The sequence below is a fragment of the Pavona decussata genome, unplaced genomic scaffold (assembly GCF_977016875.1).
Source record: "Pavona decussata unplaced genomic scaffold, jaPavDecu1.1 SCAFFOLD_361, whole genome shotgun sequence".
NCBI classification, from domain to species: Eukaryota; Metazoa; Cnidaria; class Anthozoa; order Scleractinia; family Agariciidae; genus Pavona; species Pavona decussata.
The window spans coordinates 370,331-392,500 of record NW_028145740.1 but is presented as its reverse complement, the minus strand read 5'-3'; the positions used below and the strand labels follow the sequence as shown (position 1 = coordinate 392,500).

Below are 22,170 nucleotides of genomic sequence, written 5' to 3'. Positions count from 1 at the left end.
ACTTAGATAGTTTATATAGCGGAGTTCCATCACCCCTTCCCACCTCACCGGCTTAGAAGCTCCTATTCCCGGCTTTCCTAAGCCTCTACCCTCTTCCCTCATCCTCTTCAAGACTGATTATTGCCAAAAAATTCTTTGTAACAAAAATGCCGAAACCTATCAAATGAAACTAACAGAAATAGGATAGTGTGAAAAATCGAGTCGATAAGAAGCATGAAGCTAATGTAAATTAGGGAAGAACGACCGTGAGACAAATGGAGATCGGTGATTGTCCCAGTTTAGTTTCCTTGTTCTTTTAGCATGTTTTAAGTAAAGTTTTGAACCAATTGAAATCTAGAGACACAAACCAAAGCAAATTAAGGATGCATAAGTATCTCGACAGTACACCAAAGAAAAACTAACTTGGTAAGTTGATTCAATCGATTCACTGTAAGCACACGAGAAGGTAGACGTTACCAATTTTTTCACACTGTATTTTTCCGTGTCTCTGTAACTGATCAAATGCCTCCAAGTGCGCAAAGTTTCCAGCTGGATAAGGCAGCGATAAGGCTGCGTCTTCAGACTTAGGCAAATCCCTCAAACCTGATGAAACAAGCAGAAAAAAGCGAAAGCAAGGACACCAGTTAAACGTCAGCGACCAAAATCTTGCAAGCTGAGGAGGCAAAAGGTTTTTTCTTTTCTTGATTGTTATACAGTGGGAGGGTGTTTCAAGTTCTGTGTCACATGTACCTGTATAATGGTAATAACATGCAACATTGGGAGTTCGTGCCCCACAAATTGATACTTGCTTCCCGACCATAGAGTGAATGTGATGGTTTGCTTCAATTTGTAAAGTAATATATCCAACACGAGGAAGAGTGTTTCCTCCGATTTCCAAACACCGAGGAGTAGGTTGGAAAAACGAGGCGCAGCCGAGATATTTTAACCAACTTCGAGGTGTTTGGAAATAGGAGGAAACCCTCTTTCAAGTGTTTGATATAGCTTCTCAAACTATTGATACTGAATTCTCCGAGAAATTCGAAGCGAAAGTTCACAAAAGTTTATGATAATTAAGATCACATTTCTAAACCTCCTTTACGGTAGTGATTTGCTTTGTTTTAGCTTGATGAATTATTAATGAGTTTGAGGTGGCTTGAAATCACGAACTGTTATAGTTTCTTAGGTTTTTCGTAATAGTGGCATTACTATGTTATTATTACGTTATTCGGAGAATAGTCCTCCGATGAACTATTTCTGACCAATCAATTAAAAGGTGAGAAGTTATTATCCCAGACTAACTGATCTGATTCATTGTACCCAGAGCGAGATAGTGAATACCACGTGTACACCAAACAAGAAACAAAGGAAAGTATTACATCGGTCCAAACTCGAGCTATGGGCGCGTTCTTCTGAAACTATATTCCGGGATAGATGATAAATAAGAAGAATTGCGTTTGTACTTTTGGGGAGCTTTTTGGTTTACTGTGAATTGGTGTAATTGTGTTCTATTCTGTGTTTCTGTTTATGGCTTGATAAAATTGTCCCAAAACAATCCTCTCTTAATGACAATACAACAAGAAGCTTTATCTTACCCACAAATTGTACTTCCGGTAAACAAGCCCCACCAACGGAGGAATCAGCAACACTCACAAAATCCTTGCTATCAAGACCAACTGCATCAGATCCCCATTTGTAAAACAAACGGAGGCCTAGAACCGTTTCTGCCTCTGACGTAATGGAACGTATTGTGAGATGACACTGGGTGACTTCCGACTGGCTGAAATCTGCCACTTCTTCGCTCAGTTCTCGTTTGAGGACCTCGAGCACTTCTGTGACTTTCTCTTTTTGTGTTGAACAAAGGACCACCCGAAGATTTTCTGAATCGTTGTCTTTCAGCTTCACTGCTGTGACGTCGATGAAATGGGTCATGCATGCGTCAAAAGATTCCTCGGCAGAAGCGTTGATTGTGATAACCGATTGGAATGCTCCTTTCTTGCAAATTCGTCCATCGACGTGCACAAGTGCATTTGCATGAAGTCGTAGCCCTTCCTCTGATTCCTTTCTAATTTCAAACCACTGAGAAAATGTCTCGTGATGTCTGTCATAATGTATGTTATCATTATTGCTCGCTCTGTCACAGGTCACGGGAGAATTCTTTGAACCAGTGAGTTCAAATCTCACCAGCTTTGATGGACTGAACTTGGCAAAATGAATAAGACTCAATGTCAGGTTGGAAATATCCCGGATAAACACTTCATCGGCGGTGTCTACCTGATCGGACATAATGTCTTTCAGGCGCTTTGAGAACAGTTCTAATCTCTTGTGCAGCCTAATTCCTTGCTTGTGGTTCTGGAAAAAGGGCTTCAGAAAGCTCAGCATGGGAGGAATTGCCAACGTTTCGCCCCAATTTGCAATTTCTGTAGTGGGCTGCTTGCCACAGTTTTCTAAGCACAACCCCTCAAGAATTTCGCACACTACGCACACAAGCTGTCGGATTCTTCTGTTCTTTTCTGCATCTCGCACATTTGACAAAAACTGTTCCAGTGTGTCCTCGGACAGCCCTCTTAATCCGTTTTGCTCTTCTGAAATGCTCTTATCGGCAAAGATTTCCTTGATACTTTGAATGAGGTTAGGAACAATGGCTAGGAAAATTTTAATGATAGATTCTTCAGACGATGAACATACCTGCTGGTATTTCTGTGCAATGTCTTTGGGGATTGCTCGGTGAATCTCAAGATAACCTACAGGGTTTGTGTATAAGACTACTCTCTCGATTCCTTCCACGGAATCTTCCTTCTCCATGCAACAGTCCCTTAGCGCCATCTTGCAGAGCGTTTGAATTTTAACCGAGAAATACTTCATCAATTCTGCATTCTCCCGTTGCAAGCCCGAGAGCTTGGTCGCCAACTCCCTCAAGTGCCTGACGTGCATCTGTCCTCTTTGAGTTACTTGATAATCTGGTGACAATGAAAGTGAAGTGGAGAGTATATTTGCGGTGATCAGACAAACACATATTATGCGATTGTTTCAATACAGAGAACAAGCAAAAATTCGCCAACTTCGCAATATGTAAACTAAACAAGTGATAAATTACAGAACGAAACATCGCCATTGTATACATAACGGCGAAGTGAATACCTCTGTATATATAGAGAAAAGAAATCTCGCCGTTATACAACGGCGAAAAGAATGCCTCTGTATATATTACAGATCGAAACCTCGCCATCGACAACGGTTAAGTGAATGCCTTTGGTCTGTATTAAATGAGCAATTGTAATTAAACTGATTGTGACATTCACATGAAGCACAATTGACAATAATTTCGGACAAAACATGAACGAAAGCCTAAGCTTTTCCACATCTTTACTTAGTAAAGAGAGACGTTCGTTCTGTTTTAAAGAATGTTGCTGTTACTACCTTCGAATCTTTGCTGACGTTTTTGTATAAAATATCATGCCATGAACAAATGAACATAAACTAAAATAGCTTGTCACACTTGGTAATCAATGTGAATATCAGTGTTTTAGGCTTTCAATAGGTTGCAGAGAATGTAGGCCTGGCCGGTTGGTAAGGGCTTAGATCCAGCCATACATTCTTGGTAAAATGCATATGTTGAGGCTTTCGAGCCCTTTGTTTTGTTCTTTATACCAACAAACAACAAATGATAATGAAGCTGAACACCTCAACAAAGTTTCTCCTCAAAAGGCGAATTGGAAAACTCTACGACAACAAACCTTGTTGTTTTAATCCCTCAAGATCCTTCCTGAGAGTAGCAAGATCTTTCACCACGTCATTCTCCTCCATCCACTGCTGTAAAATAATTTCAAGTTGTTCATCCTCGTCCTTCCAAGACTTCATGACTTGACCCATTGATTCTTCAGGTGTCTTCAGCAACTGAGCAATTGGCACAAGGTTGAAAATAGTTCTCTCTACACTCAGCAGGCTTCTCACGAACCCACGTAAATCTGTAAAAATTAAGGAGACTAAGAGGTGAATAATATTCTGCCTGTAATTGTCAGAAGAGAAAGCAACAAAGCGGCAACTAAAGTCCTTAACTACCAAGCTCATGGAGGGAGGAAGAGGGTACGCCCCAAAAACAATTGAAGGAGGCCTATGTTGGAAGAGCTAAAAGGAGTGGTACTGTTCATGTTACAGAGCGAAAACACTTGCAAGGAGTTATGTGACATGGGGTGTACTGGTGAACTCCCCATGCTCCCCCGGGACTAAATGATAGATGCACATGTTCCATGACTATGTATTTCGCTCTCGTGCGTGGCCACATGCAGCAGCTCCGCTACTTACACAAATAACTTCGCGGCTAGTTTGCTTGTACGATTTTGATTCGCTCGTTGAAACACATCACAAAGTTACTCGTTCGCGTCTATTTGTAAATGGAAATTCTTACCAATTCACCAATCTTGAAGTCATTTATGTAACTAACCTATTTCGCAGAAATGCCTCTCGCTGCTATGTCCAAAGCTCCCATGGACAGTGATCGTCCCACACAGAATTCTGGCATCTTTACTCCACTCGAGTGGACACTTGAAGACCTCTCCCGTATTCCACCAAACACCAGAATTTACTGTGAAAGCAATATCTCCTTGTTTACTGTTAGCCAGTTTGTAGTCTTCCCCAAGACAAACAGAGACTTGAAGGCTTTCACTGTTGTAAACGCGCTGTTCTCCTTGTCTATCAATGGAACGTACATGTAGCTCTCTAAATCCTTCAGAATTGAGTTGAACCAAAGCAGAAGACTCATGCTCTCTATAAAACTGTTCGTTGTAAACATCTTGGCTCACGAACAGCAATGCAAGTTCTTCGTGCACTGAATTCTTGTTCACCAGCACTGACATAATGTAACTGAAAGGCAACAAGTTGAACCTGTACACAATGTCTTTGGTGAGGATCAAGGTCAATTTCTTCAATTTCACTAACACTGTAACGAGTGAAAAATGTCCAATTTCAATGACCACTTCTGCATTCGTCTCATTAATCGTTGCGTTTTGAGTGATGTCATACCAGGTGATTGTCCCGTCCCTGGCCTCTGTGCCATGCAGAATGAGAACGTCGTCACGTTTGAAATCGTTGATTTTTAACTTGGTTGTCACCGTCACAGGTTTCTTGAAAACATGGCCATCGGGTTGAAGATTAATGATGGGTGTACCAAACATGACGTCATTTTCAAGATCCCTTTGAACTATTAGACCATAGTACTTGGATGGATCCTTCAATGTAACCTTTACAGACACAGGATCGTCCACAGCTCCAGCAGGGCACACCAGTTTGACATTCTGGCCAACCACTACACCACCATCAGTGGTAATGGTGTTGGATAACGTATCCGTGCATGGTGAGTTGTCCCTGATACTCGATAGGAAGTCACCTTTGTGTCATAGAAGAAAAAAAACAGTATTTGACTTGTCTGTAGTACGCTAGGTAGTATAGATCCTGCAGAGATTATTTGAATTTAAGAGTGATTATTTATTGTAACAGCGCAGGGCCAGTCTCTTCGCTTACTGTTGTCCAATGTTGGACAATGTCTTGCATTGACGCGAGCCTTATTGTATTTAGTCTTATTTGCGTGGGAAAGAAGGAAGAATGCACTGTTTAGTTCTCACGACATCGGTCATCGATCCTCGCTGATTTTTCGTCTCATATAACACTTCTAAATTCACCGCTGTTGCTGTGACAACAGACGAACACCTACAGTTTCGTCATTGTTTAATTGCTGTTTTTCACAATGATCATTTGATAGAGATTTCGTTTTGTCTATCTGGAGACATCACAAGTTACTCGGCCTCAAATAAGGACGGTGGTCAGTAATTCAATAAGTGCATTTACAGTTTATTAGTGTAAATGTCAGTACTTGTAAAGGTTTTAAACCGTGTTAAAAGACCAATTACTTTTATTCACCATTTTCTGTAGCCTCCCACGCAGTCGTTTTTAGAGGACTTGTGGGGAGGAGGTAATACGAGTCCCTTGAAAAATGACTGCGTGGGAGGCTACATTTTCTCCAGCAGAAACCAATTACCTTTCTATAGAAGTCATTTACTTATTGCACGAAGTACGTCACGATCTCTTCAAACTCGCAAAAAATTTCAGTTAGTGTTTAGACGCTTTAATCTCTGTTGCATTCTCTGTGGCTCAAGAAGTCCATGAGGGACATCTAGATCTGGTAGCATCTGTGTTTTTCTCTCTAATACTAATCTTAGAAACGTGCTATAATCGAAGCAGAATATGAACTATATAACAGTTTCGATTGAGTATACTGGTTGGGATCAGCAGTCATTGAATAACTGGTAGTTTTTAGCCATTCTGCGATTATGAGTTTAATGCGTGGACGTTTCATCGGTCCGATGCAGGCAATCAAAATAGGAGATATTATGTAGTTAGTTAAGTCAAGTCCACCAGATCCCTAGGTATCTATCCAAAAATATTTTAAATATTTTAAGAAATTTACTTGCAAATACAATTTACAAAGGAAACTGAGGTACCGTTTTCGAAAACGGACCTCCGTCGCAAATCTACTTCTAACAAATGAATAAGCCTGAACTCTCTGGATATGCAAACAAGGGAGCTATCTGGTACAAACTGTTTTAAAACTAAACTAGAAAAGTATTCTGCAAATCGAATTAAGATTTAGATTCAAACGTGAATATGTCTAAGTTGATTGTTTTAGGTTCATGGTAAATAGTATTGGTTTTAGTTTTTTGAAATGTGTCGAAATTTGTTTGTTTGTTTGTTTGTTTGTTTGTTGTTGTTTATTTACATTTTTGTATTTTATTCACAACACGACCACATCAGCTCTGCTGTAATTTCTATCGTGTATAAATAAATGCTACTACTACTTTTCATTTTTACCTACTACCTTCAGTAGCTCACTCTCTGAACATTCAGGTTTTCTTGGCTCAACCTGCAAGAGACAAGATTTTGTATGACAAGACGCTTTTAGCAGTTTTAGCGATCGCTTTGAAGTCCGTAAGGCAATAATAGCTTACCTCTTTGGGAGAAAATGAAGTGACAGAATCAGCCTCTTTAAGGTCCTCAGCACCAGGACTTCTAAAGAAAGAGGCATAAAATTTATTAGTATATACCACACAAGTGAATAGTTCTTTTCGCGCGCGCTGATTGGCTAGCTCGGAGGTTATTAGCCAAGTACTATTCACCTCCGAGCAACCGAAGAGAAACAAGATGGCTTCCCGTTTCGCCACGATCACTAAAGAGTAATTTATTTAGATAAACGAGGCATCTGTTACAAAAAATACAAAAATGGCAACAAAGTTTAGTTTGACGGTATTAAATGGTAAATTATTAAATCTTCCCAACCTCATATTCTAAGGCGAAAAAAGAAACTACAATGCCTTGTTTACGAAAACTGCCGAGCACTATAATTATAATGTAGACAATGAAACATGTTACGTTTTGGAGCATGGTTTCAAAATCAAGACGAATTTCACACAACAATTAAAGAAATGACACCTTGGCAACTAAACAAGTGTCTCAAAAAGTTTTAATTGTTCGCAGGAAAGCGAGACGAAACTTTCTACAACAAAAAATTGCTTACCGCGCGGCGCGCAAGATTTTAAAATTTCCCACCATTTGTCGGTATACTGTCAAAAATAAAGGAATTTTGGCCCGCTAGTTATTCAGCTTGTGTGGTATATACTAAAACAATTATTCACCTCAGTGTCGGTGAAAGTGGTGAATATTTACCTCGCCGCTTCGCGGCTCGGTAAATATCCACCACTATTCACCTCCACCTCGGTGAATAATTGTTAACTATTCTATGTTTTTTTTATCTGTTACTGTATTTACCGTAGGCGCCCGGGGGGGGGGGAGGGGGGGGGGTATGGGTATGTGCCGCTGGCCTCTCAGAGCCCCTGCCCAATTATAGTCTATTTTGTGGCCAGTTATAGACCCCATCTTAGTCACTTTTGGGAAAATGTAATTTTCGCGATCCCAACTAAGTCACTTTATATTTATACATCTACTTTGTTCTGGACCGGAGGTTTTGTGCTATTGTGTAACTGGTTAATATTGAAGCTGTGGTTTGAAGAACGGAATGTAATGCGAGGTGATTGTTACATTTAATAAACAACAACTTTCTGAACTTTTTAACCGAGACCATATTGAATCCCTACTTAATAGAATTTTCTTACCCCAAAAATCCAAAAATGTGCGACCCCATTCTAGTAACTTTGTTGAAAATGCAACCCCATTCTAGTCAAACCGGTCGTGAAAATGCGACCCCATCCAGCGGCACATACCCATTAGCCTCTTATAATGAAGTATCCTCCCCCCTCCCGGGTGTAGGCGTTGTAGCGACATTTTACAAAGAAACTGTTCTCAACGGTATATTTATTATTCACACGTAGTTTCAGAATCTTAGCTAATCGGTTATCGTGCGTATGGTATGTTAGTGACTTTGAGTCTGTAAACGTCTTCAACTGATTTGTTCGTTCTACCAAAGGAACTCGAAAATTATTTCTGTAAATCAGTGAACAGCGAGGAAAGCGTGTTTTATTGTAATACAAGAAATATTTAATAGTTTCATTTATATTTTAGTGGAGGGAAACCGATATACTAACCTGTTGGTAGACTGTTTCCCTGAAGTGCCTTCCTCGTTTTCGGCTTCGCACGCTTGAAGTTGTCTTTCCAATTGCTTGCTTCCATCGTTGGTGTTATCACCTCTAGCATTTTGGCTAGTGCCAGTTTTGACACTAGGTAGCTTCTCGGTTTCTAAAAGACATAAAGAACACGTTTCATCGGTCCGATACAGGTAATAAAAATAGGAGATAATGTAGTTAATCAAGTCAAGTCCACCAACATGCCTAAGTGTTGAATTAGACAATGAACTTAATTGGGAGATTCACGTTGCTGAACAAATCAGGTCTTTCACCCAGAAACTGAATCTTTTGAAGTCTTTACTGACTTTTTACCTACCACAATCAGAGCTGACTTTTATCTTAAAGTCATTCTCCTTACCATGACCTATGTGTTAATCCTACGGGGTTCCTGTGGAAAAACCCTCTGACGATCTTCGAAGGGATCCACGTACGTGCCGTCAGAAATGACCACGTGGCCATGTTTATCTTACATTTGCCGCTCAGAAAAATTGAGTAGTCTTGCGTTAGCATCAAAGGCCAGAATTATTTTGCATTATTCTCGTCTATGAAAATATAAACGCGAATCTCACGTTTGCCTTTTGCCGTTTGCCGTAAAAGCGATTCTAAATAGAGAGATTTAGCATCGCGTTCATGTGCAAACGTCACCTTGCCGTTTCATGTTTCACGTAAAATAGCGTGAACCTTCTGACTTTAGCTTTTATTTTGCGAGTTTCGATGAAGCTGTCTTGCGACTCACTGGGGTGACTTCATGAAGAAAAGTGCGGTAAGGAGTGAGTTATGAAGGATTTTTAAACATGAAACTTAATTTGCCCTAGTATGGCTTGCCGGAAAATTATTGGGGTACTTGTTTTCAACAATTAACTACTTACATGTATAAAAAAAGGGAAGAAATACTTACGTAGTTCTCACGTAGACGGCAAACGCGAAATAGGCTGTTTTCACGTAGAAACGCGGCAACCGGCAAACGCGAAAACTGGCGGAAAATCGTGGTCAAGTGGTCATTTTTGCCGTTCGCGTTTCACGTATACTCGATGCTAAATCTTTCTAATCTCTCTAAATAAACTGCATAACTATAGGTTTAATAAAGGACGTTATACCACACTCAAAAGATTTTAAAGATGCACGCTTACATGTACTGAAGTTCATTGCGCGGCTTTCCTAGCTTTGTTATAAAGTGCATTTTTTTTACGCTTTGTTAATTAGTAGCATGGGAACCCGCTGATAGGCTTGACTATCCACAAATATTAAGTTCAGTCCCGCCAACATCTAAAATCTGAAAAAATTGTTGCTTGGATAGGAAACAAATTTTTTCTGCATTTTCACACCTCCCCCTCCCCAATCAAAACAATGCCAGAAATGCAAACACTCCTCCGTGCGTACCTAGACCTTAAACACGCGCACTCATGAAAAACTCAGCCAACAATGGAAAAGGGCGGGCATAGATTAAAATTCAGACTCACCACCTGAAGAGATTTCCACTTGCAACACACCATGTAAACAGAGTTCACCCTGGCTTTCGTTTAGAAGGTAACCAACAACGTCAAGATGACCTTTTTTCTCTGCTATTTGAAGAGGTGTCTCATTTTCCTAAAAAAAAAAAAAATGAGGCAGTTTATTCTAACAACGGGATTTTTCTTACAACAAGGCGATTTCTAGGATCCTTGTTGGATACTACTGACTTAAACCTTTCGGTATGAATTTCTTCCAAGGCAGCGTTGTGAAAATTGAGTTCCAACCACAAGAAATTCAAACGTGAGAGTGTGAGCATGGCACTCAAACTAAAATCACAATTCTCATGCCCTAACGTTAATATCTGTTCTAAATTAACTCAGTGTGATGGCACCCTTGTTACGTTACGGAAGAGGTGGCATGCCCGCGCCCATCTGGATAGGCTAGCTACTAGTTCTTGTGGCATTTTCTCGTCTTGCCCAAACAAGCTTACCATGGTATATTTATGCAGATTTGTGAGTTGGAACAGCGAAAGTAACACGGGAATCCAATTTCCCAATGACAGGGGAAGTTAAGCATTCCAAGCTCTGGATCCCACAAACGATAGAAACAAATACACCAGCCAGCTTGAACCTAAACGAGTCTTATTCAATTAACAATATCTAAAAACAGCACGATCCAACGTACCGAAAAAGATGGCGACTGTGCATTTACCCATAATTCTAAGCGCACGAAATCCCTATAAAAAAAACGCTCATAAAGACGCACAGAAAAACTTCAAACCTACAAGCATACACATTGTTGTTAGTACAGGGACGAATTTCGCTAAAAAAAAATATGGCTTTCTTGTGCCTATTGGCTGTGTTAGGTTCGCAGAGTGTTATAATAAAAAGTACATCCGCCATTTTCTTTCAGGTAGATTGATTTCTCTTTTGTGCGTGGTCTTTGTCCCTAAGGCGTAGCTTAAGTTTCCCCGACTCGGCTGGAAATGAAGACGGCCTTAATCAAGAGATCCTTAATTCATATCATGACAGATGTACACTTACATGGTATGGTTTGTTGCTTTCAGCAGGAGAAAAAGGATTTCTCAATAATATCTTCACAGCCTGTAGATTTCCTTGCTCAGCTGCCAAATGGAGTGGAGTTAAATTGAACTGAAAGTAATCAGAATGTTGTGAAAAAAAAATGGTTTTCTATGTAGTTCTAGGTAGTGTTTTGTACGGTTTTTCACAAGCACATTATTATCGACAAAGTGTTTTCTATATTTCTCACAAGTACAGTAATATACAGAAGAAGAAGAAGAAGAAGAAGAAGAAGAAGAAGAAGAAGAGGTGGAGGTGTCATGGATCGTTTCCCAAATGTCCCCGTTCCATTTTTGTCCCTTGGAATATGATTATGATATTTATTGTAAATACGTCGATAAATGGAGGTAAAGTAAATAAACCATATGTTACACTTGCAGTTTGAAAGAGATGAATGTAATCAAATCTGAAAATTGCGGCAAAATCCGTGAAATCCGTTCTGTCCGCCGTTATTGGGAAAGTCTTTGATTGAAACTTCCAGTGCTAATGAGCAGACTCAAGGACTTTCCCAGTGACAACGGAAACGACGGATTTTGCGGATTTCACGGATTTTTCTATCATAAGAAATAAAATATTAAATTTATTTCAATTGTTATCATTATTTTATTATTATTATTATAATTATTATTATAATTATTATTATTATTCAGTATTAGTATATCCATATAAAAAAAATCAACAGCCCTATTAGGAATCTTAAAACACTCATAAGCTACACTAAAAGGGTCAAGTTTAAACGTTTAAAAGCGGTGAATAGGTGACTACAAACATGAATAAGTGTGTCTACGTGGATCGAAGTTCAATGTTGCCTCGTGTTAGTGCATTATTGACAGTTATGATGAATTGGACCATTTTATCATCTAATTATTAATTTTCGTGTCTTTATTGCTAGACTTTATCCAATGCTTTGCTTTTTAATATTTTAGTGTCTCGTATCTTGAGTTTTTATTGTCATTGCTTATTTGTGAATGTTTTATTTTAATTCTTAACACGCCTTCTTTTATTCTGTATATATTTATATGAGGGCCACTAGTTTTTCAGTGATCACTGTTGTGTGCTACCCTCTATTAATAAAGTTGATTATTATTATTATTATTATTATTATTATTATTATTATTATTGCCATGTATCTGCCCACACTTATATTGTTGTGCCAGCTTTTTTGACTTGCTTAAATGTAAAACGTTATTGAGTACATTTTGATTTCTTTTAGGTACCCTGCCGCGAAGGAAAAGAAAGCCTCGCAATGAAAGAGCTATTCAAAGTTCTAAAAGATCACAACAACACTTTCATGGCCGAGCTGGTACAATCCTCATACCGAAATTGCTTTAAAGATGAGTATGAGAAGTTCTTGGGCGAGGCGAATTCACAGGATATCGAGGGATGTGGCGCCGAAAACGTCGTGAGAATTTGTCTGGTCGACCACTCGTTCCAGACCAGTCTTTCGCTGGCCATGGGGAAACTACAGGACGCAAAGTTGGTCATCGACCAATTCGGTTTTCGAGGAGACGACTCTGCTTTACAGGTGGCAAGGGAAACTGGCATTGAACAAGCAAGGCTGTCTGACCAACTTACTGTCCTTATAAATGACATCGGCATCGCCATGAAGAAGCTCGGATACGCTCTTTACGGTGGAAAGGTGTATAAGAAGTGTGAGAGAGCTAGGTACAGCTATTGGTACAAGTGCGAAATGGACGCATTCATCAACACCTTGGCAGCAAACTAGACATTTAAAGACAGGCTACTCAAGGACATGAGAAAAGTCATCGAAATCCTTTCCAACCCGTACTGCGAGGTAATTAGGCCCCTCTGCGTCGATTACAACTTGATCGAAGTGAACGATGGCCTATGCTGGTCAATCAAGGATAGACGTTTCGTGGACAACGCAATCAACGACAAGGACATCGGCCACATCACTCCGCGAGCGTTTTCGCCATATGATCCCAGCAAAGAGCCAGAAGCAAAATATTTCAAGGAAATTTTGGAAAACAGCCTGAGTAAAGTCGAAGTCCAACTGTTTTGCGAGGATTTCCTGAGGCTGTTAAGTCATAACAAGAAACGCCATAAAGACAAGGTACCGTACCTGGTCGGCGCTGCAAACAGTGGCAAAACGAGTTTGTCTCAGCCTATCCTAGTTTTGATCCCCCACAGCAACGTGGCGACGATAACAAAACAGCGTGTGTTCAACAAGGCGATGATTAATCGCTTCACGGAGGTCATCTTCATAGATGAAGCTTGTCCCTCGACGCTTGACATGGACGATTGGAAGTTACTGACGCAGGGTGGCTACACGGCGTGCGACGTCAAGTCGAAACAGCAAAATCGTTCCTGAACCGTTGCCTGATGCTGTTGACCGCACAAAAGAAGCTCGAATTTCAGCCAGAGGACCAGCCTGCCGTGGATAGGAGATTGAGATGCTACACCTTCAAAAGTCTGCCAAACGCAAAGAAAAAAGCCGCAGAGTGGCTTCGCAAACATCCGATGGAGTGCGTCGTGTGGGCCTCCAAACAAGCAAGCAGGTCAAGAGACTGCGACGAGAGCTCCGACAGTAGTGACGAAGCAGACTTAGAATCGCAAAAAGAGGATGGAATCCTCAAAGAAGAAGAGAAGGACGCTCTGCGAACACTCGAGCTCGCGGATGAGGAATGTGATACAGAAACCGTCCAAGATGGTGACGAAATGACCAGTTCAGACGCAGACGGCAGTCACGACGACTACGACTCTGACCTGGGTGTCAGAAACGTAAGGCACGCTCTTGAGCAGACGTCCACGGGCTCCCTTCGACACCGACAAGTATCTCATCTACTCCAAGTACGGCTCGAAGAACTCGAAAGAGCGAAGCAGGCGGAAGATAACATTTACAAAAACAGGCAGCAATCACTCATGTCGAGAGGTGTCACCAGAGAACACACCGCACTGCTCCCCAGAGATCCGTCGGCGTCCATGCCTAGCCAGATTACCAAGGACCTGGAAACGCCACGCAAAACAATTCTGAGCTATTTTAGCCAGCAGCAGAATTAGAGAAACACTGAAATACAGAGAAAATGTAAAATGAATGCTTGGATAATTACACACACGGTTGGAACTGGAACATGTACGGTTAGGTTAGGTCGACTTGATAAAATTATTATTACATTATATACATCAGTGTGTTTGTGAATGGTGATAGAAAAAGGCCATTGAAAAAACAAAAGAGAGAGAGAGAGAGAGAGAGAGAGAGAGAGAGAGAGAGAGAGAGAGAGAGAGAGAGAGAGAGAGAGAGAGAGAGAGAGAGAGAGAGAGAGAGAGAGAGAGAGAGAGAGAGAGAGAGAGAGAGAGAGAGAGAGAGAGAGAGAGAGAGAGAGAGAGAGAGAGAGAGAGAGAGAGAGAGAGAGAGAGAGAGAGAATTAAAATGAAGATTGCGTCGTTGAATTCATTTGCAGTGTTTTTGTTGTTGGTTTATTTGCTCAACGGAATTTTCGTGGCAGCCCTTTTTTTAAGAGAATCGGCAGTTCTACCCGCCTGAAATCTGAAATCTAGATCTCTCAATATCGCTGTCCACTGTCCAAATCCGTGCTTAGTTATTCCTTCCTTTAGAAAATAGTCCTCTTCTGCTGTGAATTTCAAAACATGACGAATGTTCCTCTGAGAGCACAAGATTCTTTTAGTCAGGGCGTCCTTTTTGAGGGAGATGTTGACATTTTCCACTGGTTCAACAGAAGGCCCGGCGGTGGAAGTTGAATCGCCGAGTCTTGCGTTCACGTCCTCGTCCACTTCTGACCCCTTGGCGCCTTGTAGTTTCTGTACGCACTCGGGACCCTTCAAAGCAACTTCTCGGGATCGCTGTTTTTGATAGTGAACTTTAGCAACGGCAGAGCTGTGTTTCTGGTCTTCCGACAAAATCCTCTGTTCTTCGCTAGTGAGCTGATTGAGGCTCTGCGTGTCAACAATTTGGCGATAACGCGTGGGATGGATGTACTTTCCAATTGCATCAAACACCAGTTTGCTCATGATCTCGCCCAATTTACCATGCTGGCCTCCATTTCTGTTGACGAGAACGAAATCACACTTGGGTTTAAGCAAAGGTCTAACGTACGAGATGTAGCCATTGAGCACTTGCATGTTTGCATAGGAAAGAATCAAAGAGTCAAATCCATACTTTCCGGCAGTCTTGAACGTTTTCTGATCAATGAATCCACCCTTTTTCTTAGCTGTATCAATCATGTCCACCGTCAAATATTGATAAGTCATAGGACGTGACCCCTTCACTTTGATGAACAGATACATGGCTAGGAATTTCGTGGCAAATGTCAAGTCCGAGGGGTTAACTTGAGCTGGACTCGATTTGCAAATCTTCACGGTATTTTCGTAGCGCGGCAGATGGAATTTCACGACCTCCAACAGCTCCTCCATTGTTGCCCACTGGCCTCCTGCTTCCAGTGTTTCAATGTCTAAGTCTTGTGTCCACTGCAATCGCATCATCTTTGCAACTGTCTTTCTCGCGCTTTTGAGGTTTCAACCCTGTCGCAGAGAACTTTTGAAAGACTGCCTCTGATGCACCGTGAAGTTTTCTGAAGTCGATCATTTCAGAAATAGCGTCTATGTAGCCTAAACGCCCACCATGGCCGAGCTTGCATTCGTCTTGTAAGTAGTCGATAAACTTGAACAACAAATTTGGAGAACATAAACTAAACTATCTTTAAAACCCACCACTCTTTAAAATCCACCACGTCAAAAGTCAACTCTTCCTCGTCTTCACAAAAAAATCTAAGAAACTTAAAGCATCTTGTAACTATTTGTTGCGCTGCGCGATCCTTTTTGTAACCACCACCACTTCCAGTCAACCATTTCGTGAATACCTCGGCAATGTCACACGATAATGAAAATGAAGGAATTAAGTAACTTTACGGCATGCTTTGTGGTTTCAGTTGTTTGATCTTGAATTGGCTTCACCATTGGAACATTTCACGAATCTGTGATTTCTTTCGAATTGGGCTTTTCTTCAAAATAAAAGAACCAACTGTGCTTGTTATTTACATGTTTTCTGCAGTCTCTTTGACGTTGAAATCCATCATGGTCAGTCACACTCTTGTATTGGGCAGTGAAACAAGCTGTCGGTTTCATCCTTTTCCAAGTGAAGCCGCCTCGGTTTGGGCGACGCTCCATCGATATCCAACCAATTGACTTTACACTTCTTGCTCATTTTGCCTTTTAAGAGCATTTGGTAAACACGATCTCCTTTAAATCTGAATCATAACCAAGGAGCCGATGACAAGCAAAGGAACTGCATATATCTTTGTATTTGCCAGGGAATGCTCTTACTTGCCCGCCCTCATTACTACTGTGCAAAATTCATGACAGTGACATGTAACCAAACTCGCCCAAGCAGGTCTGAGCGCGCCCTATTGTTTGCCTCATTCACAAAGGACACCTTAATTTGGGAACAAAATGGGAATGCGTAAAAAAATGGTCCAAAATCTGTTCTTTAACGACCAATTTGGGAAGTCGGAAAAAAAAGGTCCTAAATTATCAATTTGGGAACATGTTCCATTCACAAAGAGGAACTCGGAACAAAACAGTCCTGAATGACCAATTTGGGAACAATGTGTTCCATCAACAGAGAGGAACTCGGAACAAAAGAGTCATAAATGACCAATTTGGGAACAATGTGTTCAATTTACAGATAGGATCTCGGTATGTGTTCCATTTACAAATAGGAACTCGGGACAAAACAGTCCTAATTTATCAATTTCGGAACAATGTGTTCCATGCACAGATAAGAACTCAGAACAAAACAGTCCTAACTTATCAGTTTGGGAACAACGTGTTCCATCAACAGAGAGGAACTCGGAACAAAACAGTCCTAAATGACCAATTTGGGAACAATGTGGTCCATTTACAGATAGGAACTCGGAACAAAATAGTCCTAATTTATCAATTTGAGAACAATATGTTCCATTTACAGTTGGGAACTCGGAACGGAATATCCCTCTTTTACAGTAGAGTGAACTTTTTGTTCCTACCTTGTAAAACATCTGGTCCTCTTATAATCAATAGGAACACAAAAACGAGGAACAGTCGATACTAGAGGAACATTCCTTTTAGAATATAGGAACAGCGAACGAAACAAAGACTATAGGAAAACTCAAAAAAGCGTAAGTCAAGCACTTCGGCGAAATGAAAACAATCTTTAAAATTTGGTGAAGTCTGTTTCGATCGAAGGCAGCAAAACGCGCCATGATCAATTTTTGGGAAATGTAGAAGATGACGTACTCCATAAGGTATTGTGCGGGTTGAGACTCACTCCGTCACTGGGCTGCTAACATCGCGATCATCTCTTGGCAATAGCACTGCAGGCCACAACGACTCTAAAATGGAGCCGAACTTCTGTTGCCAAATAGTATGGTTTCTTGTATTGATTAATTCGTTCAAGAGCGCTCAATCCAAAGAGGAGGTGCTGAAGAATACTCGACAGCATAAACAGTGGAAATAAGAGAGCAAACGCCGAAGGAATCGCGCTTTGAGGACGGATTTTTGTTTTGCCAAAACCGAGAGAACCTGCCATTGCAAACTTACACTGGCGCCGCGGACTTTCGAGACTTTCTCAGAAGTGTATGCAACTTCATAGTCTCCACTTCTCCACTGCATATTCTCCATAAATAAATGTATGATGTGGCTCAAACAAGTCTTTGATTTTTAATCTATTTCATTTTTTTGTTCCAAAATGCAAGAATGCAAGAATTAGAACTATAGGAGGCGATGTGAAAGTTTCATTCTTACTATTCAGTAAACTCTGTTTCTTGTACTCTGATTGACCAGTCGAAAGTCATCCATTTTCACAAATTAACTTATATATTTACTTCATAATGTAGCAGTAGTACAGCCTGCAGCACAGCAAAAACATAATGATTATAAAACTTACACAGTCAACCAGATTTGCTTTAGCTCCACTCTCCAAAAGCATGTCCATAAGGTCTTCATCCCCTTTTCTTTCACAAACTACGAAATGCAGGGGAGTTCTTTCCGTCTAGATATTAAAGAAAACAGCAAATCATTAAACAATCTCTGCCTAAACTTCGGTTCCTCCTGTTCTTGACATTCTTCTGTAAGAAAACAACTTACAACAAAGCTAAACTCGTTTTCAATTTCAATTTCTTCCAAATTACACCGAAGACGCAAAGGCAACCCATGTTGGCGTACGTGAAGTTTATTTCAACATTTACTGCGGGCTATGTTTTAGCAACTGAAATTTATCTTCATACAAACGGCCTATAAATCGACATCAGGTTCATGTTATACTGAGCTTGGGCAGAGCTGAGCCTTTGATCGTTCATTGTCTATTGCTTTTCGTTTACAGAGCTTTTTCGCCTGTTGGGCTCTCTGAATTTGACGCTGCTCAAATTCCTTGAAGAAACAACAAAACTTCAAACTTTCGCCATCGCTTGGCCGATACTGTTTACATCGTCCTTGTCACGCAACACTTCCTATCACGGTTCAAATCACGACCGCTCCACTTCTTGATTCAGATAATTGGAATAAGGGATTTTATTCTGAAAAGGTACCTATGAGTCGCCTATGTAATCCTTGTTAGAGTTGACTGTACTGAAACAGGGTGGATTATAGATGTCGGTATTCGATCCAAAAAAAACGCCAACCTATCGTCTTGATCCTCGTATTTTCAAACTGAAATTGAAATAAACTCTGGGACTTTTCCCTGAAACTGAAATTGTTTCAATTTGAAGTTTGTTTCGTGGGGTTAATTAGAAAGCAAGAGATGTGCGGTAAATCTCAATTCACAGTTCAATTACTAATCGATGTTTTAGCATCCAGGTTTGTAGGAAATGTTAAGACTGTAAAGACTAGCAAAATGGAACGACATATTTGCGGGCGCTTTGATCAGGGGGCACCCAACGCCTCATTGCGGATTTTGTCGTAAAGAAAATTTACAAGTTTCTTCGTCTCAATGACAGCTCAAAATGAAATGTCGTAGCACTGGAAAACCAATTCCCTTCGTTTTCGAAGGGGAAAATATGTCGTTAAAAATGCGAAAGAAGTTCATCTGGCATTTCGTAAGACAAGCAACAGCTAAGTGAATTCGGGGAATAGAATTCCATTTCCGGAAACCTTCAGACAAACATTTAAGAATAAACATTTGTAAAATTCAAGTGACACAACAACTTCAATTTTCAGCCGTGGCATCTGAACAGATCATTCTATTAGCTTACACACAAATATGTCTTTAAAATGGTACAAAACGATCTGGGAACACAGGACATTAAAGTAATTTGTTTCAATGACGAGTCTCGTTGTGTACCTCGTAATATATCAGTTCAGTTCAGTAGACCGTGCAGCAAGACCCACAGGTCACCAAAGCGTATGTGACACAGCTTACCATGCAAGCGTGATTTAAGAGTTTGTATGGAGTTAAAATTAAATCGAAATTTAGACAACAATATTCCCACAAAACCCACAAAAAATATAATTAAGTCTGAAAAAGCTTACCCGGTGTGTTTTGCTGTGTTTTCAATGCTTCTCAGTGCTTTTAAACGCTGTTTAGAGCAGTTTATCTCTCAGCAGCTGGTCCACGTGCATCACTGTATTATGCTAATGACAAGGTAGGAAACTTAAAGTCGAATTTGAATAAAATTTGGCCCGTCATTTGAGCAGAGCACTTCGAAAACCTCGCTAAAACTTGCTTGAAACTTAAGCACTCGCTTAACTGTCTCTCCATATGGCAAGAAAGATGATGTGCGGTCCTTCCTGGGCAGATAATTTTCGGCAAAGTTGATTTATGGAGACACAGGCCTTCGTGGAAAACAAAGTTCATTTCAAATTGGGTGCCATTTTTGCCGCCGACAGAGCCTTGTCGCTGGAATGTTGGAACAAACTCTCGGTCAAACCTAGGCACGAGTACTAAAATGTGCCCAGCCGGGGAAATCGACGGGAAGCCTTTGGCACGTAACAAACCACACAAACCCCCTCCCGGCTAAGTGCGGTTCTGTACCAGCCAGCCGTGCTTGGCGTTGCAGCAAGAAACGTCTCTTGAGAATATGAATTGACTTTTGTATTATTAATTTTTTTTTATTATGAATTGACTTCGCAATTTTCCAACTCGTTAACTTACGAGTTGGCTTTTATTGAATAAAAGTTGACTGAAAGAAACTGAAAATTTGTCTTTGTATACACGCTCTCCAAAAAACCTTGAATTTCGCAAAGTTGTTATTTTGCCGAGAACGGCAACATTTTCTAAAAAACGTGTAAGGCAATGTTTTGCTCATTAAACCTTTTGTATTTCGAAGTTCTCATTACCGGTTTATTCCTTGCGAGCAGGAGGGCAGGAAGGAAAAATTAATCTAAGTCGTTTTACAAGATCTGGCGATGAGTACTTAGTCGTTTTCGGTATGTCACAGTCAATACAATCAAATTTTGGTACGCAGTTACATCCGCTGCAAGATGTAGTCACTTTCGTGGATGAGCAAATATGTCGAGGTAATTCGGTATAAGTTGTATATTTATTTATATTCTCTTGTCACGTTAATGCGAACGTAGCTCAATTATACCATCTTGCAGGCTAACTGATGAACAAAATAATGTTTTACGCGTTACTGAAAAAGGCCACAACAAGGCCGGCTGGCTGGTACAGAACTGCACTTAGCCTGGAGGGGGTGTGTGTGGTTTGTTACGTGCCAAAGGCTTCCCGTCGATTTCCCCGGCTGGGCACATTTTAGTACTCGTGCCTAGGTTTGACCGTGGGTTTGTTCCAACATTCCAGCGACACGGCTCTGTCGGCGGCAAATTTGAAATGAACTTTGTTTTCCACGAAAGCCTGTGTCTCCATAAATCAACTTTGCCGAAAATTATCTGCCCAGGAAGGACCGCACATCATCTTTCTTGCCATATGGAGAGACAGTTAAGCGAGTGCTTAAGTTTCAAGCAAGTTTTAGCGAGGTTTTCGAAGTGCTCTGCTCAAATGACGGGCCAAATTTTATTCAAATTTCCTACCTTGTCATTAGCATAATACAGTGATGCACGTGGACCAGCTGCTAAGAGATAAACCGCTCTAAACAGCGTTTAAAAGCACTGAGAAGCATTGGAAACACAGCAAAACACACCGGGTAAGCTTTTTCAGACTTTATTTTATTTTTTGTGGGTTTTGTGGGAATAATGTTGTCTAAATTTCGATTTAATTTTAACTCCATACAAACTCTTAAATCACGCTTGCATGGTAAGCGAGTGTGTCACATACGCTTTGGTGACCTGTGCAAGACCATACTAAAACACATGTGTGTTACGGTGAAGATCTTCGGCGCGAAGCTAAGCGATTTCTGCCAACTTGTGGCTTATTTTGGGCGGCTTTTTGGCATGGACGTGAAGGTGGACTTAGCTTGAGCTTGAGCAATTTTTAAATTAAAATCGTGGCGCAAAACTTCGGCGTATAAAATACAAACTTTAATATAATTTCCAGTATGGCCAGCAGATCGCTCCGTCTTCTTTGATATCTCAATAGCCAGTTAAAACTAATGGAAAACTCATTCTATCCCTTATAACGCATTATCAATAAAGAGAAATTATTTCACCAACACTTCAAGTGTTAGTGAAAATTTTTGAATTATTGTCGAGAATTCGTGTTCGAATAGAACACGCAGGTCGCACTCAAGCGTACGGATCCGAAAATATTTCATGATTATTTCAAAATCAAACAGATGCGTTTCACACTTCGCAGAATACTTAAACTAACCCAATTTCATGAATTGATCAATAGCTAGGTTTCGGTTTCAGAACTCTAGCCGAGCTATAAATGGAATACAAATTTGTAATTAAACTTTTCTCACCTCACAATAGGGTTCTCTAAAATTTGCCGACGCACCATCTTTAAGAAGATCTCGAATATCTTTGTGGTTAACAGGATCCTTCTTTAAGGCTTCCCAAAGCTTGCTTCCTTTTCGTTTTATATCATCTCCCCTTTCAGCCATTGGAGAAAGTCTGACGAAAATGAATAAAAAGGGAAAGATGCATTTAGAACTGAACGACACGTTTGCAATCGACTTTGAACC

At 40.6% G+C, this 22,170-nt stretch overlaps 1 protein-coding gene and 1 pseudogene across 1 annotated transcript in view; one reads left to right on the top strand and one right to left on the bottom strand.

The window, feature by feature from the left end:
* LOC146452960 (uncharacterized) overlaps positions 1-22,170 on the bottom strand; it is a 24,893-nt gene extending 2,723 nt beyond the window's left edge. The window contains exons 1-11 of the mRNA XM_085097203.1: positions 21,949-22,170; positions 18,039-18,143; positions 11,102-11,209; positions 10,067-10,193; positions 8,568-8,718; positions 6,978-7,038; positions 6,841-6,892; positions 4,421-5,362; positions 3,714-3,944; positions 1,572-2,936; positions 457-582 (exon numbers count right to left, since the gene is read on the bottom strand). Coding sequence (XP_084953329.1) covers positions 457-582; positions 1,572-2,936; positions 3,714-3,944; positions 4,421-5,362; positions 6,841-6,892; positions 6,978-7,038; positions 8,568-8,718; positions 10,067-10,193; positions 11,102-11,209; positions 18,039-18,143; positions 21,949-22,089 — 3,409 coding nt within the window. The 5' untranslated portion in view covers positions 22,090-22,170. The remainder of the gene's footprint in view (positions 1-456; positions 583-1,571; positions 2,937-3,713; positions 3,945-4,420; positions 5,363-6,840; positions 6,893-6,977; positions 7,039-8,567; positions 8,719-10,066; positions 10,194-11,101; positions 11,210-18,038; positions 18,144-21,948) is intronic.
* LOC146452961 (uncharacterized) lies at positions 11,479-14,158 on the top strand (annotated as a pseudogene).